The sequence below is a fragment of the Patagioenas fasciata genome, chromosome Z (genome assembly GCF_037038585.1).
Source record: "Patagioenas fasciata isolate bPatFas1 chromosome Z, bPatFas1.hap1, whole genome shotgun sequence".
In the NCBI taxonomy this organism is placed as follows: Eukaryota; Metazoa; Chordata; class Aves; order Columbiformes; family Columbidae; genus Patagioenas; species Patagioenas fasciata.
Window position 1 is genome coordinate 6,786,533 of NC_092560.1, and position 27,924 is coordinate 6,814,456.

Here is a 27,924-nt window from a genome sequence, read left to right on the forward strand (position 1 = left end):
TAAGATATCCAGCATCCTTGCAAGCCTGCGGGCAAGACAAGACACCAGCAGCAGCGACACTGGGACTGTGTATGTCAGCAGAGGGGTTACGGTCACCTATGTCACACACAGCATTATTATTTCTACAGTAAGGCCATGACACCATTTTATTTTTACAACAAGCTGGAACGTGTTGCTAAGTTGTGCAGTTAAACCTGGCGTTAGCACATCAGTTGTATGTGACTTTTTTTTTCCTTTTTAAATAATACTTAATGGAAAAGCTTTGTTTTGCAAGTTGACAGTAATGACTTAGATGTATAGGTTTCAGTCGAGATAAATGCTTGAACTATAGAATTTAAATGCTCAAGCATTTAAAAAAAAAAAAAATGATGTACCTTTGTATACCATAATAGTGTTTAACTCATTAGGTTTAGTTCTTAAGCACTTCACCAACAGATATATTAGAATCATTTTGGACATCCAAGATGCTGCTATTCTGCTCACTTTGCTATCAACATCAAAACTCCTGAAGTGCCTGTAACATCAGAGCTTCATATAGCAAATCACTCCCTGTAACAGTAGTCCAAAATATTGAGCATATAATGTAAAAGGCAAGTGCTTTCTCTCTACAATCTCGACAACATAGCCACCATCATCTGACCCAACAAATTAAGGTATCCCAGACTACAAACTCAGTGTTTCTGTATCCCACATTGAGTATAGCATAATAGCTGGCATATTCATTCCTCATAGTCCTTCAAGACTGTAGTCAACTCCTAAAAAACAGAAGTGCACGTAATTCACAGTTTTATCATACTGATAGAGGACAACAATTTACAGAAAATCTGCCATGAAAACTAGAAATGTTAAGGTGTAGGAATTCCCATTGTTTTATGAACATTCCTTATCACACATCACCTGACATAGAAAATGTCTGGTCATAATACTAGTTAAAGCACTTCTTCCAAGCACCTCTGATGTGAAGACCAAGGACTTTGTATTCTTTCTTGCTCGGATTAGCAAACTCCAAGCATTTTACACCTATTGTGGTCTGTCATGAATGTAGTGTGCACTTCTGCAAGCTAACAGAGAGATGCACAAATGAGAGAGGAGCCATACCCAAGTGTAGATATCATTTTTTGCAAAGCAGCACTGTGTTCTAATACCATTGCCAGTGTACAGAATACTGCCTACTCACTACACATTTGCCTGGATAATGCATATCCCTCAGGTGCTGTTGCCTCCTAAAATAAACTTGTTTGTAGCTGTAGCAACTATGCAAATTAGATTTTATGCACTCAAGCTTGTAGTTGAAGACACTAGAAGCAACTGACATAGATATGATGTAAAAGCAAAAAAAATCCCAGCATGATCAGCTTTTGACAATCATATAAACTAGCATATCTCAGAAAAACCCACATTTATATTTTATTTGCAAATTACTTTTTTCACCTCATGTATACATATGCACACTTGTTATGCACCTAATCGTGTTTATACAGATGTACCTGTCATGCTAGTCACCTGCTTGTGATATTTTTAAACTATCTCCTTCAACATACCTACTTCTTATGAAACTAAGAGACACAAGGGAAGATAAATACCTAGCCTCCCACGCTGTTTTGTTATAATTCTTCCTGCATTTGAAAACAACCTAGAAGCTTAATCTTTGAAGCCACCTTTTTTTACTTTTCATTATACACACAAATTCATTTGTGTGCTCTACTGCTTAAACACTCAACTGAACAGCAGGCAATCTCTTCACTGGCAAATCACACTTCTACAACACTTCTTAATAGATATGTACTACCAAGCACAGCCAATACCATTAAAACTCCTTTAAACAAAAACAAAAACCAACCACACGACACAAGGAAAACCAGTATGCATCATACTTATACTCGTTTTATTTACCTAGTAGAATATGTCCATATAGATAGTTTAAACTTCCAATTTATTTTACAATTTCAACAGATAATTATGCATATCCAGGCAATTCCTGTAGACACTACTCACTGAGCTATCCAGACACTTGTAGTTGGTTTTCCATTAAAATACACAAACTAGGAGGGGAAAAACAAACAAAAACCACAAAACAAATGAAACAAAAAAAAATTCCCAGCAGTAGCATCATCAGAAATGTCATATTTAAACCAATATCCTGTATGTATCACACTGTACCTCAGAAGAAACTGTCATGCTAGGTACACTGAGGCAGGTACACTGAGGTTTCCAGAAAGCTGGTAATAATCAAACGTCATTTTTCCCATAAGGGCAAAATAAGCAGTTGAAAATATTTAATATAGCAGGTAATCAATGAAAATTATTCTCCAAACAGCTGAGACTTTTGGAAACTTCACTTGCAAATTAAATTGCTAGGCTAAGTAAAAACCATTTTTGCAACAATCTGCATTGGATTTCAAAGGTGAGCTTACCAGAAACTTTCGAAGTAGATACCAGTATACAACAATTATCACACAAGGCAATGTTTGGAAACAAAACTACTGAACTAAAGGAAGCCAACTGACCACCTGGAACCAGACTTGACTACAGTGACTGAGAACTGACAGCTGCAGGCTCCTGTGCAGGTACAGAAACAGTTTTTCAATGTCAGTAACTAACGTACATTTAGAAACCAAAAATGAAACCGAAAAAGAAAACCAAACCAGTTTTGGTTTTCCAGCTCAGAGACACATAAACAAGTTCAAAAATACCATTGCTTCTAAAATCTAGGGTCATGGTAACCATAAGAGGTTGAACTGTTTGTTGGTTGTAGTTACAGCTTCTTTCACTTTAGAAATCTACCTTAATTTGACATCAAGCAAACACTTTCACATCAGGCTAACTAGATTATAAGGCTGTTTTGAGAACTGTCTTTCTGCATTTTGATTTAATTCCACTTTTCATTCAGAACCTTGATCCATGAATAAAATAAATTTATCTGGTGAATGTAATTCACTAACACAACAGGACTAAGAAGTATGAATATGTTGTGACAAAAATGACCATGCATCTTGGTGATTACTTATTAAATCAATGGATAAATTTGCAAGTTAATGAACCTTCACAGTTACTAGACTTACATGAGAAAAATAAGAGCAAACCTAAAATATAATGTTCAAACTCTACAGTACAGAAAAATAAGCTGCATAAGAAAACCCTTCTTAAATTCTACAACTGCTTATGTTGAAGAACACTGAAGCAATTTCTGTGACTATACATCTGAAACTACTATTTTACAGAGAACTCAGAATGGTAGTTACCAAAGTTACTACTGCAAATGAAGTTGGTCTTTAGAAGACAGTAACAGCATTGTAAGTGGACTGTGTATGTTTGTTTCAGTTGCCTTTGTTTTAGTAGAAGACTGCATTGATTCTACTATACAACGTATTTCATACACACACTCCCATTTTTCTGCAGGCTCCTACAGCAGCTTCTGGTTAAAGTTATCCCACCTTCTGGTAGGATGAATATTTTGTTTCCTCTTACCATAGGAAAAACAAAACCCATCACACACTCAGACAAGGAAACACAATTTGGCCCCAGTACTGAAAGATGCAGAATGACAAAGAAAAAGGAGGAACAGATTATTCACAGAACACGAAAGGTTCGGCGCGACAGCAACACCTAGGTACCTTACTGTAAATACAAAATAATCACAATGAAGTTCTTCTACAGAACTGGTCAGAACACATGTAGTCTTCGCTTTACTGAAGTCCCTCACAGGATCAAAGGTATTTTCTAAAACAAACAAACAAACAAACCTCCTTGTTTAAAAACAAATGCCACACTTTTTTCATGGTGAACCAAAATGAAGGCCTACCCCTTTCATACAGCTTGATGGTGGAGTGGGCACTGTCAAAAACACCTGCAAATGCAAGACTCATCATGGATTTTAATTGCACAGGCTTCCCTTATAAGAGGCCAGCCATGCAGAACATATCAGAAATTTCAGATTTTTTCAAAAAAACTTTTAAGAAACATTTTTCGGAAAGAAAGAAAGAGTTTTTAAGGAAGAATGATGATGTGATTTCAAGTGTTTAGTGCAACTACAGAAAAGGAAAGAAGATTAAAACTTCTATAAGGAGAGAATACAGGACAAGAGCAAAAATACAGGGGACCAGACTGAAGCAAAGACTAGGTTCTGCTTGTTCTTCTCAGCTACCTCACAAAGGCAAACCAGTCTCGATTTTCCCTATGGTAGAACAGGAATTTATCATTACAACAGAATCATAGAATAGTTTGGGTTTGCAAGGACCTTCAAAGCTCCCCCAGTGCCACCCCTGCCATGAGCAGGGACATCTTCACCAGCTCAGGTTGCTCAGAGCCCCGTCCAGTCTGGCCTGGGATGTCTCCAGGGATGGTTCATCCACCACCCCTCTGGCCAACCTGGGCCAGGCTCTCACCACTCTTATTGTAAAATATTTCTTCCTCATGTCCAGCCTGAATCTCCATTCTTTAGTTTAAATCATCACTGCTTGTCCTATCACAAAAGGCCCTGCTGAAAAGTCTGTCCCCATCTTTATTATCAGCCCTGTTTAAGTACAGCAAGGCCGCAATAAGGTCTCCCTGGAGCCTTCTCTTCTCCAGGCTGAACACCCCAACTCTCTCAGCCTGCTGTTCCAGCCTCGGATCGTTTCTGTGGTTCCTCTGGCCCCTCCCCAACAGGTCCATTTGTGTCCTGTGCTGAGGAACCAGAGCTGAATGCAGGACTCCAAGAGCAGCTTATTCAAAACCAGCCTCGTTAATATGTCATTCATGTTTTCAGCTTCCACTAGCAAGCGGCTCTACACCCCCGATAGCCGGGGAGGGGCGAGCGCCGTTCCCCTCACAGAACCGGCCGGCTCCTTGTCCCGCAGGGAACCGCGGTCAGGCCCGGGCGGAACACAGCAGCGCGCACCGCGGCCCTTGCGTGCCCCAGGCAGCGGGGCCGAGCCGCACCGCCCGCTCCGAGGGGCCTGTAGCTGACATTAGGTCAGCCAATGGGGCAGCCCCGCTTGTCCCGCCCTAGGGCACCGGTGGCACTTGACGGCTCTCTCGCCCCGGTCCCACCGGCGGCCGCCCCCTCACGGCGAGGGGCGGGGCGCCCCGGCTGACTTACCTCCTGCTTCTCCCGCACCGCCGCCCGCCGCTTCCTGTTACCCGAAAAGGCCGCGCTCCCGGCGGCCGCGCGGCAGCCAATGAGAACCTCGCTCGCCCTTTCGTCCCGCCTCCTTGCGGCCGCTCCTACCAATCGGAACCCCTTACTTCGGCAGCGTCCAATCCTAGCAGTGGCCCCACCCACACCCTTGAAGGAGGTGTCTGTGGCCGTGCTTCCGCCCTTCCCCCTCCTGCCGGAAGTGTGATGTGGCCACGAACGGGTCGCCATGGTAAGCGCGGGACGGCGGGCGGGGGGCGGCAGCTCCGCGGGTCTGGCACCGGCGCCTCCCGCGCACCCGGCCCGGCGCACCCGGCCCCGCGCACCCGGCCCGCCGCGGAGCTGCCGAGCCGCGCTTCCCGGGGCCGCCACAGAGTTCCCTCACATCACATCCGGGCCGGTCCCCTCAGAGGCTGAGGCCGTCGCCCCCGGGATCGGAGCCGTCCCGGCCCCACCGTAAAGCTTTGCTGGGCAGCGGTACAGCAGACCGGGCACGTCTGCGGCCCCTTGGTCCCTCTCCCGGCCCTGGCCCTGACCTGTCGTGCGTTGTGTTTATGTCTTTTCTGACCTGATTTAATGGGTGTGTTGTTTGACGTCTCGCTGAATCCTGATACAGACTGCTGCTCTCATTTACCAGGAGTAGCCTCAGGGGCCTGTGTCTGTTTTCTAATGAAAAGTATGAGTGGTGTATATAGAGCTGACTCAGAAGCTTATCAGCATTGCAATTTATGTTTTCTATAGTTTCTGTCTTTTTTTCATTCTGTGTGCGAAGAATATAAACCAAGGTCAGTAGGTCAGAGAGGTTCTCCTGCCTCTCTACTCTGCCCTGGTGAGACCACACCTGGAATATTGTGTACAGCTCTGGGCCCCTCAGTTCCAGAAGGACAGGGAACTGCTGGAGACAGTCCAGCGCAGGGCAACAAAGATGCTGAAGGGAGTGGAGCATCTCCCGTGTGAGGAAAGGCTGAGGGAGCTGGGGCTCTTTAGTCTGGAGGAGACTGAGGGGTTACCTCATTAATGTTTATAAATATGTAAAGGGTGAGTGTCAGGAGGATGAAACCAGGCTCTTCTCGGTGACAACCAATGACAGGACAAGGGGTAATGGGTTCAAACTGGAACACAAGAGGTTCCACTTAGATATGAGAAGAAACTTCTTCTCAGTGAGGGTGGCAGAGCCTGGCCCAGGCTGCCCAGGGGTGTTGTGGAGTCTCCTCTGCAGACATTCAAACCCCCCTGGACACCTTCCTGTGTAACCTCAGCTGGGTGTTCCTGCTCCGGTGGGGGGATTGCACTGGATGAGCTTTCCAGGTCCCTTCCAACCCCTGACATTCTATGATTATTTAGGTTAGACTTAAAGCTGTGCTGTGAAATAAACCTTCTCAGCTAAGTGCAAGATCTTTATATGAGCAGTGCAGATACATGTTTTTAAAACTGAAAAAGGAATAGCTAAAAGAAGAAAAGGTTTCCCTGTACACTTCAAGGGTTGTGCGTAACTTCAACACAGTTATTTTAAGATGAGCATTTTCAGAGTTCACAGAATCACAGAATGGTTTGGGTTGGAAGGGACCTGTAGAGATTATCTTGTTCCAACCCCCTGCCTTGGCCAGGGCCATCTTCCAATAGATCAGGTTGCTCAAAGCCTCATCCATCCTGACGTTGACAGATGATCCATCTCTGGTGACGTGCACTGTACAGCTTCCACTGAATCTTTCTGTACTTCCCACATATTTATTAAAAGATTAGTATCTCTTGAACTTTCTTATGGTTCAGTTCAAAAGAAGTTCCTAGGCACCAGATCTTGTCACAAGCAGGAAATTGCTGAAAGTTGCTCACCTGAGCTTTTCCTGGCAGGTCTCTTTGATGAACCTGTTCTAATCAGTAGTGAACAAAGAGGTTTCATGATAAGAGGCATAAATTATCTCAGAAGGTCTAAAACACACATACAGAAAATAAGAGAAGTGGAACCCTCACTTCTCATCAGTGCCTTGAAAAGGCAGATACTATAGAAGTACATCATCACTTTGCTGTTCTTCATAGTGCTTTGAAGAATTTGAGGCGGTAGAAAAAAGGCAAGAGGACCTTGATGATCAGTGAGACATTTATGTTGCTGAGTTTAGCACTTAAAATGTAACACTAATGTTTCTGTCTAGCAAAAAGATTTTGTCACGCCTGTGAGATCCTGTGAGAATTTTTTCTCCATGAGTCCATGTTGCTTGTTAGGTGTTATTCTGTATGCTTGAGGAACCTGAGCTAAGATAAAATCTTTTAAGGAAATCTTTCTCATGGTTTTATGTCAAAAGAAGTGAAAATAAGATTACTCAGTCCTGTCATGTTTGAATTTCCTCAGGGAAAACGAGAACCTTCATGATATATCCAGGACTTTGGAGTGTCCATAAAGCTACATATGTTGTCATGGTTTTTCAAAAAATAAGTTGTTTTGTGGGATTAGCAGTTATGAGCTGTAGTTAATGACACTTTCTTTTGAGCTCACACTTGACTGTGAGACAGGAAACAGCTGCTGTCTGTGTATTGTCAAATGGAATGGAGCTATATCTCCAGTTTGTTCTCTTTCTCTGAAGAAAATGAGCTGCAACTATGAAAAACCAGTAGTTCTGTGAACCGCGTAATTTTTCAAGTATAATTTCTAAAGGACTTTATCCTTTGGAACTCTCTATCCCATTGTCTCCCAGGCTTCCTTACCATGTCCTTACTAAGCAAGTCAGTACTTGTCCTCAGTGACCAGACAGCTGCTGCTCAACAGAATATATATGTAAAAGATGGCTTTTACCTGTCTTTTCCTTTATGTGAAAGCACAACTTTTAAATTTTTTCCTGTTCAGTGCCAGCGGGTAGGAAAAACTATTTTAACTTAACCTTGGAAGGGGTTAGGAGCTACTCAGTGGATTAAAATTCACTGGAAACCAAAAGGATTCAGGACACAGCTGCTTAATTTATTAAGAAGCAGAAAATGCATTGTTTACTGACTTCCACAAATCATTGTGTCAGTTTATCCTGTCAACTTTTGAAATTTATATCTGAAAACTCGGCAAAACTTTTCCTGTGAGGGTTGAAAAATTTGCCACATACATGTGGTGGGGGGAAAGAGAGGAGCAGCCTAATGTAAGTTTACGTTAAAATTAGAGATGGTGAGTTTCTCACCCACATAAGGATAGTCTTCACTTTATTCTGTAGCAAAAGCCTGCAATTGTGGTCAAACACAAGTATACATACAAAAAAGGTCTTGATAGATACACTTTGTGTCTGTAATTGCAATTTGGTGATGAGGAAAATAGGGAATTGCAAAAAGCTTTACAAAGATGGCTTCTTTCCCTTCACCCTCTGGGTAGGTCTGACCTCGAGCCACACATTACTGCCGAAAAATTAATTTGGGAACTTTCCATGAGGGCAAACATTTCTGTCACAAATCTTTGTTGCTGTCTTAGATTGGTGTTTATAGAAGGAGGGGGAATTGCTCATATAACCAATTGTAAAAGCATTCATTAGTAAATATTGTTTCAAACCAAGCTCTTGGATATAAACATACCAGAATCTGAGACACTGTTCTGTAAAAGAGCTTTCAGGAGTCTTCACGTTCAAAGTCTGTGTCTGGCTTATTCAAAATTACAAGGAGGAGTCAGTCCTGATTCAGGTTTGCTAATAGCTTTGTTTTTATCATGGCCTAAAGGCAGATAGGATTAAAAAGACCTCCAAACTCATCTTAAAGTCTTAAGGTGTCACTAACATATGGGGATATACATGACTTCGTATTGTGAATTTATTTTGAAATAACATCTTTTTGCACGTCAGTATTATGAAGCCATCAGGCATTGAATCTTTACAAGAAGCAGCCATCAAGTTTCAGGGATTTACAGCTGCAGTAACCTATTTTTCATCGACCTTTGCTATCCAGGTAATCTGATTTTGCTGGAAGTCTGAGGGTTTTCCCTCTTATGCAGAAGCTGTATTGCAAGAAGATGCTAGGACCTCCTTTGCTACCAATTGTGCGAAAACTGACTCTGTCTCTGCACTTCTTACTTGTTGACACCCATGGGAGCTCTGGCATGCCCCTAACAGTAGGAGTGAAACATTGAGGGGAAAGCAAGAAGGATCTGCTCTCTCCCTGCACCTTTCCTCCTGTCAGAGTAACAAGCTTGTCATGGAATTGAAGGGAGAAACAGGAGACACATTGTGGCGAGGTAGGGACAGAAAAATACATTATTTACTTTTATTACACCAAGCAGACATAGCAGTGTGGTGTGTGACTTCAGAAGATACTTTGGCAGAAACTGTGCTGCTCAGTTATCAAAAACACAGGAATGGCACAAGTTTCTAACTAGCTATACTGCTTCAAAGAGCAGCAATAGAAGCCAGAACTTACTCGTTAGGGGAGAAGATGTTTTTTTCCTTACATGGATAATATTTCTTCCTCTGTTCAACTACACTCTAGAATTAGGGCAGGGGAAGCAAAAGCACTACAACTTGTTATGTCCTTTTAGAGAGCTCTGTGGCAATGTTCCAGAAACTACTATTAGGTTCCCTGTTACTCTGGGGAACATACTTAGTTTCAGTTTCCTAAAAAGAGGATTATAGAAATTTCTGTGATATAATGGCGTAAAAGAGCAGAGAAATATCTCTGTAAAATTGCAAACTATATAATCTGCAAAGAAGACATGGAGGAAAAGGTAGCTTTTACTGCCACATCTAACCTAAATCTATGTTTGTTGAGTAAATATATAGACTTATACACCTATACATTACAATAGCCCTGAAAAAAAAAAGCCTAAGATTGCAACTTTCACTTTGTTTTTTACTGTAAGATTTTTCTGTGAAATGCTACATCTGCTGGCTACTTACACCAAAAGTTCGGTTTTGAAACTGTTGTCTAAGTATTGGGGCAAGGGAGAAGGAATTCAAGGGAGCATGGAACTTTGACATTGTCACCTCGAGGTGTCATTTCAGTGTTGGTCTGTGGATTTGAATTGCAGTAAAGAACTGTGTTAAAGTCAAGAGAGTTTTTGCAGGAGAGGACAACTGTTTCCATCTGTTAATTCATTGTCTAATTGTTTAAAGAGATGTGTTATGTTTTAAACAGATGCATTAGTCTTCAGTTGACTGAAAAGCATACAAGTTAGTTCCTATGTGCTGTACTTGCCATTTTAATTAGTCAACATATGTCAACACATGTCTAGAGGAAAGATTCCGTGTTACTCTAATCAAGCCTTAGCCTAAATTTTATGAACACAAACCCACATATTTTAGATAGAACTTTGAATATTTTAGGCAGAATTGTGAATGAGCATTAGATTTGTCCTTAAATTCCTTGGAAACTAAATTCTGGAATGAATGTGCAGTAAATTTAACGTAGAAAACCCTGTTTATGTTGCAGCAACCAGTAGCTTCTATCTGAACGATATTCAGATATTTATTAAGTAGATACCAGTTTTGTCTGAACACCCCTTGCTAAGTTCTGAAGTGTAGTTTTGCCAATAATCACTTCAAACCTTACTGGTTTGAAAGTATTATGTTTTTCTAATCTTTCTAATTAGCATGCCACTTTTACAAATACTTATTTTCCATTCATTTTTTATGAGGTTACATTTGGCAGCAGGGAGAAAATGAATTATTTTGGAATAGGCTGGAAAATAATTTAATTATGTGAATGTTTTAATTATTTTTTAGCAATTGCTTTGACCTTCAGGTTGGGAGTAGTCCTACACGTTTTATTTCCTAATATTTTTTTCAATATTAGACTCCTAAAAGCTGGATTTAGACTGGGAAAACAAGAGTTGCAGTACCTAATGGAAACTTTATATAACAAGCATTTTCTCTTTCAGCTTTTTAAAGACCTCTTCATTCAAATTTCATAGAGGTTGATTTCTTTTTTCCATGGTGGGTTTTGAAACCTACATTACTATATTAATGTAGATGTTTACATTTTTATCGGCACTTGCTTAACCGCAGTTCAAGTGCCATGTAAACCCTTACTCAGATTTTTATATGAGAAAGACAGCGAAACAATTATTCATTTCTTTGGTTCCAGAGAGCATAATCATCCATCAATTTTATAATATTGAGGAGGATAAAAGAAAATAAAAATGTTCTAGAAAGTATATTCTGCAGCATATTACACAAATGCTATTTTCATTTATTCAGAATATTCTCATAATTTATCTGTGTTTGCCTGCCTAAATTGGTTATAATAGTAACCATGGGGCAAAATCTAACAACTTGCTGGCACTATGATGGCTTCTCTTTTTATTGTGTGCACAGATGAAATCATGGTCATGGTGCAGTCAGAGTAATCAGTTTGTAAATACTGAAAGTCTAGAGAAGCTTAAGCTTTGCTCTGGGAGAGCTTTTGTTTTAGGCTTTCTACCAACCTACAGGGTCTTTCCCCGACATGTATAGTTGCATCAAAATTTGTGGGTTTTTTTACAGTGCTGTGCAAGGGTTGTATCATTAAGTGGTTCATGGTTCTGTGGTGCTGTCTCCAAACAAATGGAACAAAACTGTCTGAATCAGGGAATGTAGGAGAGATCGAGTTAGTAAGAAGTACAGAGTTAGGTACCATATGAAGCCTCGACTGTGGCTTATTTTCAATGTAGAAAAAAGTTCAGGATCAGTGCATCTCTTAGGGCTGTGTCTATGGAGGCCGAACACACATTTCCCAGTGATGACTAAAAGTTTAGGCAACCATCTGAGAGTGTCTTTTCTTTCAGCACGTTGAGTTAAATACTCTTATAAAGTGTGAGAGTTGTTGATAACCAGAACTCTGAGCTGCTGCTGCTTTTTTTTGTCTTTTCTGCCCCAAGTGTAGTAATGCTGACTAAATTGCAGGAGTGACAACATTGTCTATAATCAGGTTGACAGAGGCTGTGCAGATGTTATGGCCCATCAGAATTCCCTTCCTCAATCACACCAGAAGTGTTTCACTCTAAATCAACGCTTACTAAAGTATATTAAAGACTTAAATTACCACGTACTACTCCGTAGTTTTATTCTTGCTCAGTCTACAGAGTCCTCCCTCCTTCCCCCTTTCCTCACCTCAGAAAAAGGAACTGTTGCACCATCTCCTGCTTCTGTGTTGTAGCAGACTGATGGTGTCTTCTAGGGTAACTGGAGACTGTTTCTTTCCATATAACTCCCAGTTTTGCCCCAGTGTCCTCTGTGCTAACAGCTATGCTGTTCACATGAGGGCTCAGATGGGAATACGTTCGAATGTCTGTAGCTATGATACGATGTGATCAGGGAAATAATATTGAGGCTTTTTTTTTTACAGTCTGATTTTGGGAAGGATTTAAAAGAGCGTTTGGGCATGTAGCTCTCAAACCGAAAATCCGGAGTCTTGTAATTTCTAACGACTTGTGACAAAACTTGCTCTTGCAAGTTCTGCTGAATACAATACCTCTGTAGTGCTGCGGGTGATGTGATAGTGCTTCAGAGCAGAATGTAACTACTAGGGTGTTTCCGCCATGTCAGAAAATGTGCCAAATGCAGATGTAGAGAATTTCAGCATGTATAATTAAAGCCACAGCTTGCATTGCATAAAACAAGAATAAAATGACAATGCTGATTCTTTTCTGCATTTGCAGTCTCAGTCTTTGGAAGTTAGTTGTCTTTAACCACATGTGGACATACATTCTCTAAAAGACAGCATCAAGTTCTCCATGTGCTGAAATTTCTTTATAATGGGAAAGAGACTTGCAGGATCTACATTAAGCGAGACAACACATTTGAAAAATTCCAATTTATTATGTTTGGATCAGAGGAACCCAGTTTAACCAAATGAACTGCAACCCAGCTACATTACGACATTTTCCAAATAGCTTGGTATGTGAATGCAGTATTTTTTAAAAAGATTCCAAGTAATGTATGACTCTTAGAGCAGCTTTTAATTACATCAGTTCAAGCAGCTGGATGTAAATTGCCCTTTTCTATAAATTCAGCTGGGCCATAAGACTTTCTTCAGATGTGAAATGTGAAACCATCCACTTCGGAAATAAATTTTCGTTTCTAGTTTAAAACTGTAAACAAAATATGCCTGTCCTTTTAAGGTGACTATATAGATAAATGTGTAATTCAGAGCACAGCTCAGTCGAATGACATATGTAATTACAGCAATGCCCTACACTGCATGTCTGGAGAGACATATGAAGAGCTCGACAAAGAACAATTATATACTGTCCCTATTGATTGACTAAAAACACATTTCACGAGTATACATTTACAGTCCCTGCTTAAGGGGAAGCAAGTGTACCCTTCTACCGTTTTTTCGTATGTTGGAGTAACCAGTCCTGCCAGCCTCCTTGGGAAGCAGCTGCAGGAGGAAACTTGCAGGAATTCATGGGAACCAAGCGCTGGCAGGCACTGCGCTGTGAGATGTCGAGAGCAGCTGTCTCTCCCCGAGGACTGATCAAATTAATCAGTTGATAGGGAGTATCTGGCTTTGCTGAGTGGCAGCCGCTCCTGGATCCGGCCCCGTCGCGTTCCTAGACCCACAGGAGCCAGGAGGTGCTGCCTCTCCTAGGTCATGAGAGTTGTTTCTGCGGGAGAATTGAGAGTTTCCTGGTTTCTGAAGTTGGCAAAAGCTTGTGCCTAGTACAAAGTCAAGAGTCCACTAGTAATGATGGGTGAATAATCTGTCCGTTATTAACACCAGGATAGAACAGAAATTATGTCTTGGCTACCTAAGCTAAACTGCTAAGCTAAACATAATTTAGCAAATGCTGTGGCTCAGGAGAAAGGCAGGGAGCCTCACCTTGAGTACCCAAGGGCTGACTTTGGGTGTTGGATCACCACTCTGCTCGTGTAATGTCCCCTCACCCTGTTCTCACTCTTCACAGAGACCTTCCTACACGTCATCTACTGCATGTAGTTGATACTCTTTACCTTTCTCTGCTGCTGATCTTCACTCTGCATCCTAAGAATCATGTTTTCACCCTTTCCCTTTTTTTGTCTCCCTGGCTGTTGTCATAGGAAGCGCCTGAGAAATGAGGGAACTGGCTTGGGAATTCTGTTGCTGCAGAAGGATGGCTGATGCAAGAGGGCTTCTGCTTCAAGCAGAAGTAAAAGGGAGAGCAGCACACACACCTTCGAGGTCCTGCCCTTGAGGATGCTGAAATCTCTCATGCAGGCTGTGGTGGCAGAGTTTTTTAATTGCTCCTTCAGCTTCTCTATGCTGTTGCTTCTTAACCAGTAGCTACCCACCCACTGTTGGCCTGCTGGACCCCATTAACTTAGGAATTTAAATTGATTTGTGTATCTAGCCCTGTGTAATGCATGGGGAGGGTGTTGGTCTCTTCTCCCAAGTAACAAGCAATGTGAAGAGAGGAAATGGTCTGAAGTTGTGCCAGGGATGGTTCAGGTTGCATATGACGAAAAATGGCTTCATGGGAAGGATTGTCAGACAGTGGAACAGGCTGCTCAGGGCAGTGGTGGAGTCACCATCCCTGGAGGGGTTTAAAAGATACATAGATGAGGTTCTTTAGGACATGGTTTAGTGCCAGTGTTGGGTTAATGGTTGGACTCAATGATCTTGAGGGTCTCTTCCAACCGAAATGATTCTACGATTGTATTCAGGCTGGCAAATCTATGCATGTTCTAGTATTGCTTCATACGATTCTTGTAGGCTTCTAGGTAAGCTAAGGTTTGCTCGTTTTTTTGTGTGTTTGGGGTTTTTTTTGTTTTATTACGAGGTTTTAGATCTTCGTTTCAGAAGGGTCATGGATGTTCCAATAGCTCTGCTTCTACTAGAGTTTCTAGTTTTTCTCTCTTAATTTACTGTTATTGCAATACTGAAGTGAAATATTGTGGTTTGCTTTTATAATTCTCTTTATAGAGTGAAATTTGTTTATCAGACCTTCAGAACAGAATTTTTTGACATCAGAAGAAAGTGCACATGGGTCAACAGAGATGTGCCTCAGGTTATGGAAGTGGTAGCTCTGATGTGCTTTTAGATCCAAGCAAATGTTGCTTGAAGAAGGAAACTGCAGTATAATATCCTTTCAGAAGTGCTAAGTGTTTACGCTTGGTTATATACTGTAGTCAGCTTTCTGAGTTGAGCAGTACAAAAAAATGTGAGATACTTAGACACAATTTCATCAGAACTCCAGAGATAAGGATGAATTTATTGTATTTGCTTTGCTGGGATTTTTTTGGTTGTTTTTTTTGTTTGTTTGTTGGTTTGGTTTTAGTTCATACTAAATAGGATTTGCAAATTAGTGTAGCTGAGAAGGCTGTTTGAAGAACACAATTGCCTAGTATCATACCTGCTGCTGTTAAGCTGACCAAAATGTTAGGTGAGACATGCTAAATTCTTTGGTTTAAAAAACAAACAAACAAACCCCAGAGCTTCATGCAACTGGATTATTTTCGCCTTGTAAGAAGAATCTAAGTTTCAGATTTGGGACTAAGTTTTAGAAGCTACAGATCACAAGGACTAGTAGGCAAATATTTCTGCTAAAATTTCCAGCAAACCTAAAAAATGTTGCTAGTGTATTATTTATTGGAATGATGATGTGGCAGTTGCTGGAAATTGGCATCAGCCATGTTTCTTCCAGATTTTGTGCTTGGTTGTGGAGTTACAGCAGTGCTTACAGAATTACTTTCTCTACTCACACAATGTTTATATTCCTTCAAGAGATTGCTTCATGTAAGCAATTGGAGTTGCTTATAAGTTAATTATTAAAGAACATGATGCCCACACAAGGCTCAGGCTTTATTTAAAAAGAAGTGCTTGTGATATGCACTTACTGCATTTTTCTGATATCTTAAATTTAGAAAACAGACAGATAATGTAGCAGTTTCTGGAGAATTGCTTCTTCTTACTGCCAGTAGGCAGATTAGTTTGACTAGCAAACTATGGATATTTACTTCTCTATTCTAAGACAATTCTTTCATTTGTCTAGCATTTGCCATATAATTAGCATGTCTAAAAATGAGTTTATAGTAAAGATATTTTTAAAATCAAACTATGATTTGAAAATAAAAATAATAATTTATATTTTCATAATTCAGGTGGGTATAATTGAATATATTTCTACAAATCTGTTGGATATTGCGTGTTGTCTTCATAAAGCAATGTATTAACAATCCTCCTACATATTTATTGTTATTCTCTATCTTGGCTGCCGCTGGTTTAATTGTCAAATACTCTTCACCTCCACTTTCACCACCACCACCATATTCTATTGATGCAAACCACAGTTACACTTATTTTTGGCTGAGAGGGAACATCTGTTTTCTGTAACTCTTAGCCTGCTGCTAACAGGTTTCCACAACTGGCTTTGAAACAGGTACCTGGGAGCAAAACTGTAAGGTTACCATTTTGCCTGCTGTTTCTTTGCCCTTCTTGTGATGGATTGAGAAGGAAATCGATGTCCCTTCCAATCCCTAACATTCTGTGATTCTGTGTGAAAAACTTGTTCTTCCACCATTGTGTGCAATGAGCTGTTAAGACTTTCTCACTCACTGGCTTTGCAGGTTTCGTTTTTGTTTTTAATAGGTATTGTCTCAGGGATCGCTTATTTTCTCCAGCTTGTGCAACAAGGGAAGTTTTGTACTGCAAAGATGTAATTTTTCTTTTCTGATTTCCTTCTCTAGTCTGCCATCTTCAACTTTCAGAGTCTACTGACCGTCATCTTGCTGCTCATATGCACCTGTGCCTATATCAGATCTTTGGCTCCCAGCTTACTGGACAAAAATAAAACTGGGTACGTAGTCTTTTCATTTTAAAAATACACAAGCCGTTTGATTTTAACTACAAAGTTTTACTTTTAGTATCTTCTAATGATGTATGGTAATACAAATCCTATTTTGAAAAAGTTCTTTCTTTAAAGATAAAATCTTCATTTTACACCTTACAGTAGAAGGCAATAATGTACTTGAAAGCTCTTTCTTGCAATTTTATAAAAGAATCTATTAACTAGCAAAGCCAGCTAATAGAGCTTTGTTAGTTATTTTCTAGACTTGCAGCTTTCTCTTTAGGTGGTTATGAAAGATACAGACATGAGTGACAGAAAACATTTTTCTGTATTCAGCTGTTGCTGTAATAGTTTATTTTTTATTCTTAAGGCTGGATAAAAGAACATTAACAGCAGAAGCTGTCTTTTTGTTTGTTTTCAAAATAGTCATTTTGACAGTATGAGTTTGAAACACAGATTCACCAGCAGTCTAGCTTAAAAAAAAAAAAAAAAAGAAACTATTTTATAAAATAAGCAACACTGTCTTTTTTTTTCACTCCTTTAAGGAATTTGTAGAAAAGTTTTTGAAACCTTGTACAAAGCCTTGTACACAACCTAACAGGACTTTTGGTCACTATAACTGCATCTCTCATTTTTATTCCTAAAACAGATATTCCTAGGAGATCAGTGTTTTTTTTCCTTTGTGTTTCCCTTTCTTCTGGAGTGGGTTTAATGTTGCAGAGCTTATATTGCTGCTGCTGAACAGTTCCTCTCCACCCTGCTTGGCAGCACAGTTTTTGGGGTGATGGGAGATGAGGACAGCCATGGAGCCAAATCTATGTCTCACTAATGCTGTTAATACCTTTTCACCTCTTGTCTTACCAGTTTTCTTTGTGCTACAAAGAATGTGACTGGATGTTGGACTGTGATTTAAATGCTGTGGTTTTAAAGTACCGATTGGGTGATTTTGACCTAGAATCCACTGAAGCCATCCATAGTGTTTCAGTAATACTGAACACAAAAGAGATAATATTTATAGAAGTAGGAGGTAATTCTAGCTGGTAGTGTTCTAGATGGAAAAAACAGGCAGGCTTTTGAGCACTGGGTGTTTGACTTGTCCACTTTTTCCATTAGATCATTTGCTGTTAAATAAAGTGTTGTTTTGTTTTTTCCCTAAGTATCTTCTGCAACTTCAGCATTTAATTTTAAGAAAAAGCATCAAGTTTATCATGCAAGTTTCTTGTAGAAATGTAAGATATCCAGAGTACACTAGCTTTTTTTGATTGGGAGTTCTAACATGAAAATGCTTCTGTCCTTTCATATGAGGCTGTGAGGTTGTCACTGGCATGAGAGATTTCTTTTGATAACAGTAAAGATGGAAAGAAAGGATGACTTCGTGAAGGACTGAGAGAGGGTGGGGGGAGTTTGGGTGTCTGCTAGTAGAAGATAACACAATAGTCAATGAGGTATACACAGTAAGAAGTAAGAATATTTACTTTACTGATTAAAATTTTAGTGCTGTTCTTGGCAGGGAGTATTTCCTTTAATCTGGAGCTACTCTGTTTATTCTTGCGGCAAATCTGTCTGGAGTACAATAGAACTCTCTTCATAAAATGTTTTCAAAGAGCGCTGACACAGTGGAGAAGTGCGGCGTTTGATCTGTAGGTTTGTATTTATATAGATGTTGGACATACTATTTTATTTTTGTTATATATATATATATATATCTGTATGTAGTCTACTTTGTACTGGAGAATAAAACGTTGGCCTGGAAGCAATGAAATTTGTTTCCTGAATAGTAGATGTTTATATGGAGCTCATATGCTCTTAAACCCCTCTTCACTAACATATTCCATGCTCAAATGGAAATGTCTAGACATGCTGGATAAAATAAATTCTAGTGATATTTCATGTTACCACAAAGATGATCTTACCTCATTATTCCTGCTCCAAATTAATAGCATAAAAAGTTGCAATAAAATATTAAAGTGACAGGAGAGATGTTGATAGTTATTCACTATATTTCTGACCGGGTGGTAACTTTGAAGATCTAAATCTGTTGATAGTATGTAAAGAAACATGTTTCTGTTGGTTGAGAGACTGTGTTGCAAAGTGATGTCACACATCCTCATAACACTGTATTTCATCCCATTGACTTCTGCTGAAACTTGTCTTTTCCTACCAAGCCAAACAGAATCTTAAACCTTCATTTTCCCTGATGCAGCTTGAGTTTCCATGTGCTTTGTCCTGAGCAATAGCATCTAAGTTTGGGAAAGGAAGTGGAGATTTACTGTTTCATGCTAACTAGAGGAGAATGCCCGCCATGACATAATTCTTTCCTCCCTGCTAACCAGAAATACATGTTAGCTTACGGGCAGCGGAAATTTCCCTTGCCTTGCCACAAGCATTGCAGTGAGGTGTCTCTCACACTCCCTCCTGCAGTGACACTGGGGCTGTCCTGATAAACTGGCCAGCTGCATTTTGCAGCGTTCCCCGTCTAGCAGCCAAAGTCTACAGCCCTACTAACCCTTTCTGATCTTAGTGGGCTTCATTTCTTTGGATTTTTTTCTCCAGATAACCAACACCGCTTTTATGATCAGTGTTTTTAACGTTAATACTGAAAGCCAGGAATATACGGCAGCTCACACTGATTTGACTGGTGGCTGCCAGAAAACAGCAGGTGTGCAAGCCAGACTGACACATTTCACGTGCATCGAAACAAGAATGAGGGTGGACATGAAGGGGAGGATAAGGAACAGTGCAGTGGCTTTCAGTAGTTGCTTCAGGAGGAATTATTTTGGAACAGATTCATTTAAAGCAGCATTGTTTCTGTAATAGTCAAACAGGTTTTGACTTGAAGAGGTGAATATTGTGGGCCTGAGGTGAACAGTAATGGAAAAATTCAGGAGAGTGCACAGGCTTTTCTTCTAACATGAGCTCCCCGGTTCATCCAGAGGCTGTGATTATAGCTGATTAGAAGGCCAGATTTCAATTTGCCTTTGCTCAACAGCTAACTATGTGGACAAGCAGATGTACTGAGCTATTCCAATACCAGCAAAAGCCTCTTAAAAAGGTGCTGTTGTCGTCTGTTGGAAGGCTTGTCAGTCCTCCTGGCAGTGGTGACTTTAAGCTTATAAATTCTTCCCTGCTGTAAAGGCAGATGATGAAACTCATATTCTGTTTTGTACCTCCCACATCAGAAAGGAAAACTCATATTTTCACCAAGAAGGGGGTTTTCTGGGGCTAGGAAAAATGTACGATACTTCAGTCATAACTTTACGTTGTAACATAGAGTTAAATAAACCCTGAGAAGGCACAGAAATGCCTTTGATGAGATTGTGAATCAAAGTCAACAGTTTTATAGACTGCCTGAAGGACTTAATATTATTTTTCCCAGGTGAGATTCTTCAAATATGCGTATGAAAAGGACAGTAATGTTGTATTTCTTTGAGTTCTGGGCAAGTTTTTGAGAGATGGCAGCATGAGATGCTGGACTCTAGAAGTTTTTGTGTTGGTTTTGCAGCATGCAATCTGCAAATCTTAATTTTAGGGAGAGTAGCAGCAGTTCTGAGACTCTTAAACACATCCAAACTGATCTATGGAGCTGTATGTTTCTGTAAGATTTACACATGAATGCCTTTTTTTAGCTGCATGCATCTTCAAAAAGTGCATAGATGTCTTCAGGTTACTTCACTGTGTGACCTCTTAGCCTGGAAAAGTATGATGATCTTCCTGCAGGGATTATTACTTCTGCTTGTGGAGCTATATAAAAGCAGAAAAAATGAGCTTTGACTATACAGAAATACTCTTGGCTTGAGATACAATGATCTAAAGCACAAATGAAAAAGCTTGTTTTCTAAAAATGAAAATACTGGAATTCTGTTCACAATAAATTGGTCAGCAAGAGGTACACATGTCAAGAAGGATTTCATTTGGACTTTGAAAACCTCAGTCACTTGCTGCCTTTCGGAACGCATGATTTTCACCTGCCCAACACCAGACCTTTGTTTCACAAGTAAAGGGGAGGCTGTTAAATGTAAAGAGGGAGACACACTGAAGTAAACTAAGACTATAAAAGAGGCCATAAAATATGAAGTAGCATATAAATCCTTTTTTAAAAAAAGGGCAGGATATGTTGACTGCTGATGTATGCAAGAGCAAGTGGCCCAAAACTACCTGTCTGTGTTTAAGCAGGAAAAAATTAGGCAATTGGTAGAGCTGCAGAAAGGGGGAAGGCAGATAATCAAACCATTGTGGGTATGGGTTCAGCGCGCTGCGGGAAAGCACTTGGAGAACTGCCATCACAGCAGGTAGTAGATGCAACCCACAAATAATGCAGGCTGAAGTTACTGCTGATAAACATATCAGGAGAAGGAGGAAAAATAATTAAGTTTTTTTTTTTTAGTCCATAAATCTCTATAGACAATATAGTTGAATCCAGATGGTTCTGCTGCATTGCTGCTGCGTACTATGAAGGAAACCTTGCTGTAGAAAAGCTTTCAACGCACTTTTGACCAACTGGCTTCTGGTTCAGGATGCTTCGATATTCTTCCCATTGGTCAGTGTGAGATTGTTTTAGTTACACAGGGGAATTATTAATTTGCATCATACATGCTTGCACATCCCTTTGAATGTGCTCTGAATAGTTGAATCCTGCTTTTCTCCTTTGTTATTTCACTTGTGAGCATTAACAGCCTGGGCAAGCAGCATTAGAGAGACATGAGCAAGGTAAACATCAGCAGAAGGGTAAAAACAAGCCTGAAGAATTATATCAGATTACATCTATGAGTTTGGTCTGCTAGAAAAGACATTTTTATTTACTATTTTTAAGGGAAATACAAAGGAGAGACTACAAAGCATTACATTTAAAGCAGTCACGTTTATCTTGACTCATACCTGCAGGAAAACTTGCTTCAAAATCGTAACATAAAAAGTTTTGCATATACAATGACCTGGAGGTCTGTTGGTATTTCCTACTCCAGTATTTTTCTAGCTCTGTTTTTTTTTTCTTTACACAATCTTCTGTCTGTGGTACTTAAATGTAGAATGTAAAATTCTGATGATATCTTTAGATTTGGAACACAGCTGAATAAATGCATCTTTGTTTTTCTTATATGCAAAATACTTTGCTATTTGTTTAGTTCACAGCCTTAACCCTTTGTGCAGGAACCGTGTGTTTTCTGAAATCAAGAAGAGTGTCAAGTTGACAAACTACTGATAGTTTGGATTGTTTAGCATAGAGGAAAGAAAATCGGTTGACTTAAATTATTTTATTAAACCTAATGAATTTATTTTATCTTTACAGACTATTGGGAATTTTCTGGAAATGCGCCAGGATTGGTAATATTTTTTTCTTTGAAATCTTTAAGACCAGTGCTTTTTCTAGAGTATGCGTTATTTATTAGAACAGTGTTTCCATGTAGCAATGACACCCATGCTGATACATCATCTTAAAGAATGCACAAGAAATAGTGAAGGGAGACAGGATGGAGTATGACTGTTTCACATAGCCTCATGGAAGCCTCCGTTTTCTAATGTCAGTTCATATATGTGATGTTATATTAGCAAAAGCCTTTTACACTTTTTACTATGTGAAATAACCAAGGCCATACTTCTTATTATTAACATACAAAGAAATCAGTGATTCCTTATAAACTGCTCTCTATTTGAAATTCTAATGGACTACTGACAAAAGCCAGATGTTTACCTTATAGTAACAACGTGGAATTCATAATGCAGTATGGTTCTGTTTAATCACAAATGTCTTTTTCCTCTCCTTTCTTCGGTTAGCTTCTGTGCACTTTTGCAATATGCAAAGCTGTTGGTGTCAAACGGCATCCGTGTGTAAGCTGATCAGCTCAGTCTTATTGAAGACATTCTCCAATAACATTGATATTTATTTTAATCCTTATTCTGAATTTGTTTTGAGAAGGAAATGAGAATATGCAACAGAAGTTGTATAGCATTAAGATCATAGAACCATAGAACAGTTTGGGTTGGAAGGGACCTTCAAAGCTCACCCAGTGCCACCCCTGCCATGAGCAGGGACATCTTCACCAGCTCAGGTTGCTCAGAGCCCCGTCCAGCCTGGCCTGGGATGTCTGCAGAGATGGTTCATCCACCACCTCTCTGGACAACCTGAACCAGGGTTTCTCCACTCGCACTGTAAAAAATTTCTTCCTCATGTCTGGCCAGAATCTCCCTTCCTTTAGTTTAAAACCATTGTCCCTTGTCTTGTCATCATATGCCCTGCTAAAAAGTCTGTCCCCATCTTTGTTATCAGCCCCATTTAAGTATGGAAAAGTCTCCCCAGAGCCTTCTCTTCTCCAGCTGAACACCCCAACTCTCTCATCCTGTTCTCCCAGCAGAGCTGTTCCAGCCTCGGATCGTTTCTGTGGCTCCTCTGGCCCCTCTCCAGCAGGTCCATGTGTGTCCTGTGCTGAGGAACCAGAGCTGGACCAGCACTGCAAGGGGGTCTCACAGAGATATATCCAAGAATTTTTTAAAAATTACAAATCCATTATCAAAACAATGTTCCTCAAGTTGCATTGTTAATGCAAGAGCAGAAACATTGAACTTGTAATTCTAGATCTTCCTACTTGTCACTGAACCTAAAGGAAAAATGTATAGTTCCCTTTTTTGTATTTTCAGCCTTTGAAAAGGACGTGACTTAGGTATTTCAGTATGTCAAAAAGCATTGATGCGAAAATCGGGTTTTTTGTGAAGACCTGTTGTTAAAATGATTGCTGATATTATCCTACATAGATAATAGACATAGCAGAACTAATTTTAGTATTGTAATTGAAAGATACTGGCAAGGCGGCACCTGTCAGAAATGGATTTTGAGCTATGGCAGCAAAAACAAATGTGAAAATTCAGCTGCATTATGTTTTTTCCCAAGGTTGAAGAGAACACCTTACCTTACCATCTTTCTAGTTAATTAAGTGCAAGCATATTTTTTTCTAGTTGCTATGCACATCAAACAGCTTAAAAATATTTGAACGAGTACACAAGGGGGGTTATGATGTCCCTGTCAACTTGATAACATTAAGAACTGCAGTTTGTTTGGAATATAGTCTTGCTTCCCCCGTCACGTAGTGACAGTAACGTTTGCATCTGCTGCATCTGAAGTAATGTATGCACTTCTGTGCCCCATACTGAACTACTACTTTCTCTCTTTTTTATGTAAAACACTAATTTCTTTTCAACTTATATCTGGAATGGTCCAATTTGAATTTCTTTTAGGCTGACAAATGCTGAGGTAGCATCTTAACACTCCTTCTATATGTTTCTTTATGTTACAGTACCGGCTCCTCAGCATGGGGGAAGTGGTCTTTGAAGATTATTCCTATCATTTTATTTGTCTTAATCACAAAAGCACGTAGAAAGTGTAAGCTTTTAAAAATTAAAATGCCTACTGGCTTCCTTTGCATTTAACTTGCCCACTATGTTTAAACAACGTTTTCACGTGTGCATAAGATTTTAATAACATATTTACAAAGTTGTGCAAAATGTTCTTTAATTCTGCACATGATCGCTTCTCATTTAAGAAAATTAAAAGCAGGAAAGTGTAATCCATATGAAAATTGTAATGCTCTAAGCTGTAGGAGGTGGACTTCCTCAAAATTTTTTTTAAACAGATGTGAAACTGCAGACATTAATTCATTCAGTTATTTGAAGTATATGCCAGTTCATTACGTCTTGTAATGTCACTGTGGCAGGCACTGCTGCTTATGGGTGTCACTGCAAGTATTTAATTTTTCTTTTGCTGTGGAAACTTTGTTCCTCCCATATTTGAAGGTCCTGAGGGTTCTTTTCTGAGGATTACACCTTGATGCTAGACTTCGGAGCCTTGGCAGTTGTTGTTCTTTACTGTTTCTCTGAAAACTGCATCTCAGAAAAGATGGTTGATAGTAAGACAAAAGACCTTGCACAGCAGAAGGAAATGGAACTTTGCTTAAAGCAAACAGCTCCAGCTCTGTCTTTCTGCTTCTGAATGCTTAAAAACAGGAATCTTTTCACTTTAAAGAGTCATTGCAGTGTTAGCGCTTTGTGACAGTTTTGTGCACTGGAAGTACTGTCCAGTGTAGGGGACTCTGCTCTCCAGAGAGAAGCCAGCGAATTCACAAAGTGTAATGCTTAAGTAGAAGAGAGAAAATGCCTGGCGAAGTGCCCGTGTAAATAGGTAGCATTACTAATATTACATTACTAACATTACTAATATTCTCCTGATTGTGTTACAGTTCCCTAAGATTCTTTTCTTTTTGTCGTAGCTTATTTGGTGAACAGGAGACCTCTGTAACATTCTGATCTGGACTAAATGGGTGGGAATAGATCTTTCTCGATTACCTTTGCCAGCAAATATAAGTTTGTTAATGGAGTAAACTTCACTTTTATCCATGGTCTACCCTGAAAAACTGTTAACACTATGTTGAAAGTGTCAGAGATGTCTGTGCAACTTCTGTAATCTGTTGACCATTTTTATCTCTAACCTGAAAATCTGGGGACCAGACTCTCCCCACATGCTGGCAATATGATGTCTTTCTAGCAAAGAAAAAAGAGGCATCTGGCCATGTCTGTGCTGCTGTGAGTTCCGCAGCCAGTTATCTGGCTCCTACATGATACCACGCATAGAAGATGCGCCTCAGCTGGCGCAAAACAGCTTTTGAGCAGCGATAGCCCTTAGCCACAGCTGGGAATGGAGCCAGTAGAAGATTTGGTGGTTTGATTGGCCTTTTCCAGTGCCTGCCTCCTGGCTCGCTCGTTGTGTCTAAGAGATAGCAGCAAAATATATATATATTTCCTCATGTTTTCCTGGAAACCGCATCTCAGAAACGATGGTTTATAGTAAGATACAAGTCCTTGCATTGACCTTTGTTTAAAGCAATCACTTCCATTTTTGTCTTTATGTAGCAATGTATCCTGTCCTACATCTTCGTTTTCCCACTCCTATGCGTGTTCTTTCTTAGTACAATTTGTTGTCGTAGCATTTCTCCAGCTAGAAATTAATATTAATTTGCACATGCAGTGGGATAAATGTAATGTTAGACTAGGAGCAGCTTAGATCTACTTTGTCCTGCCTGAATTTTTGGTTTGCTTTGGTTTTTTTCTGTCCTCTCAGGTGAACGGAAGAGCCCCTTCGTGGCTGTGTGCTGTGTCTTGATGGCCATCAGCATTCTGTTTGGACAGTAGCGACTGGAGAGCGTCCCCTACTACCGAAGAGCAGAGCACAGAAGAACTTCTAGCAGAAAACGATGGGAAAGTGTCACCAAGTCTCCTCTCGCACATTGGATAACCTGGACATCCCCCCTTCCTGCAAACGGACCATCGTGCAGTATTAGTGATCATAACGTAGCAAGCTCCAGATGACAAGTAATTATTAATGTCGAGTCAGTGCTGACACTCTGATGTAACCCGTGAAACGGTGTCTGTTGTATATCTGAGTTTGAAGGGAGATGATTTTACACCATGCAGTTGACAAGGCTTTTAATTTTTTGTTTGATAGACCTCCTTAATTAAAACTTAAAAATTATAAAACTAGCAATAAGACCACTCTTACAAGAAAAAAAGAACATTGTGATTCTAGGATATGTTTATGAAAGTGTTTGTAGTTCTTACTGTCTGAACAATTCCTGTCATTTTGTGATAGCTACACTCACACATTAAAAATAAGACGTCTGGCCCAAGTTACATTCAGCTTTTGTTTTCTAAACTTACAGTTCCTCAACTGATCTATCAATACTTTTACTGCTAAGATATGAATAAAGGCAGGGACCATAATCGCAGTGATGTCTGAATAGCTTGTCAAGATGTGGGATTTGAGAACCTGCACTGCTCTGTATAAATATCGTATATATTCATTTTTGGAGATCTGAATCTCAGGTAAATCATTCCCCAATTTTTTTCAATATTGTGACAAAAAGATGCAAAAGGCTCTTCTGCTGTTGTTGCGTGTAATACAAGGTTGATAAACCAGTGAACAGTTGGCTTCTTAGGAGTCTTCAGATAAGGAATTTGTATGTCCCAATATTTAAAAGTTGAAAAAAAAAAAACTAAATTAGATTACACTCACTATTAGTAAGATTAATTAGATTACCTTTAGTAATACTTGCCGCTAGCATTTACTCTATAATTTTGAAAACTTTCAGTAATCTGGTAACTTATTTTAATAGTGCCTCGTGGCTGTGTTCATACCAGACAACTATATGACTTCACATTGACTGCATTTGAGAGTTGTCTAGCAGCAGTATTTTTTTATGTTCTGAAAAGACATGTGATCAAAATGAGCTAAACTGGCAATAAAACACACTGAGAGGTATGCAACTGTTGTCATTCTTGTTTCAAAACCTTGTTTCATAGATCCAGACTACCCTGCATTTAGAAACAGAGTGATTGTTAGATATTACCTTTGCATTATCTCACATATACCTGCATATCTAAATCACCATCAGAAGTGCTCATCCAAAACGCTTTTCTAATCTGGAGCCAGGAAAAGAAGATTTCTCCAGCTTAGGCCAAACAAACACCCCTGGAGAAGGACGGAGCTGTATAATGATGAGCATACTGTGCACACATAGAAGCCTTAAACTATGTAGAATGTCTGGGGAGAGGCAAAATCTATTTCTGTAACTTTGCATGGGGATACTGCTCCAAACATTGCATCAAAGCAACTGATTTCTGGATTTCAAAGATGCCATTCTGACACTGAGGGGTGGGAAATTCCTAAGGCAGGGGTGTCAAACTCATTTTCACTGGGGGCCACATCAGCCTTGTGGTTGCCTTCAAAGGGCCGAATGTAATTTTACATGTAGGAGTAGTTATACAGTCCTGCAGTTATATTTAGTAGTTATATTTATACAGTCCTAAAATTACATTCAGCCCTTTGAAGGCAACCGCGAGGCTGATGTGTTCCCTGGTGAAAATGAGTTTGACACCCCCATCCTGAGGAATCTTGGGTTTTGACATGTTCAAAATATGCAAAGAATCATCTGATAAAGAGTTATGTTAAGCGATTATACTCTAGTTTTTTAATATTTGTAGGAATTTTTAAGTCAATAGTGGTATTTGTGTGATATTCACACATTTCCAATTCATCCAAACCTGTTCTAGTTATCAGATTAATTCTTAA

General features: G+C 39.8%; 2 protein-coding genes across 4 annotated transcripts in view; one reads left to right on the forward strand and one right to left on the reverse strand.

The window, feature by feature from the left end:
- Positions 1-5,158, reverse strand: part of XRCC4 (X-ray repair cross complementing 4) — a 188,336-nt gene extending 183,178 nt beyond the window's left edge. For 2 of the 3 annotated variants that reach the window (XM_065860956.2, XM_065860955.2), the window contains exon 1: positions 5,081-5,158. The gene's annotated coding sequence lies outside the window, so the exon portion shown is untranslated. The remainder of the gene's footprint in view (positions 1-5,080) is intronic. The other variant, XM_071801747.1, reaches the window with a different exon arrangement.
- Positions 5,159-5,240: 82 nt separating this feature from the next.
- On the forward strand, positions 5,241-27,114 carry TMEM167A (transmembrane protein 167A). Its single transcript, XM_065861129.2, has 4 exons — positions 5,241-5,348; positions 16,717-16,826; positions 22,102-22,136; positions 25,918-27,114. Exons 1-4 carry the CDS (start codon positions 5,346-5,348, stop codon positions 25,986-25,988), a joined length of 219 nt encoding a protein of 72 aa, XP_065717201.1. The 5' UTR covers positions 5,241-5,345; the 3' UTR covers positions 25,989-27,114.
- The last annotated feature ends 810 nt before the right edge of the window (positions 27,115-27,924 follow it).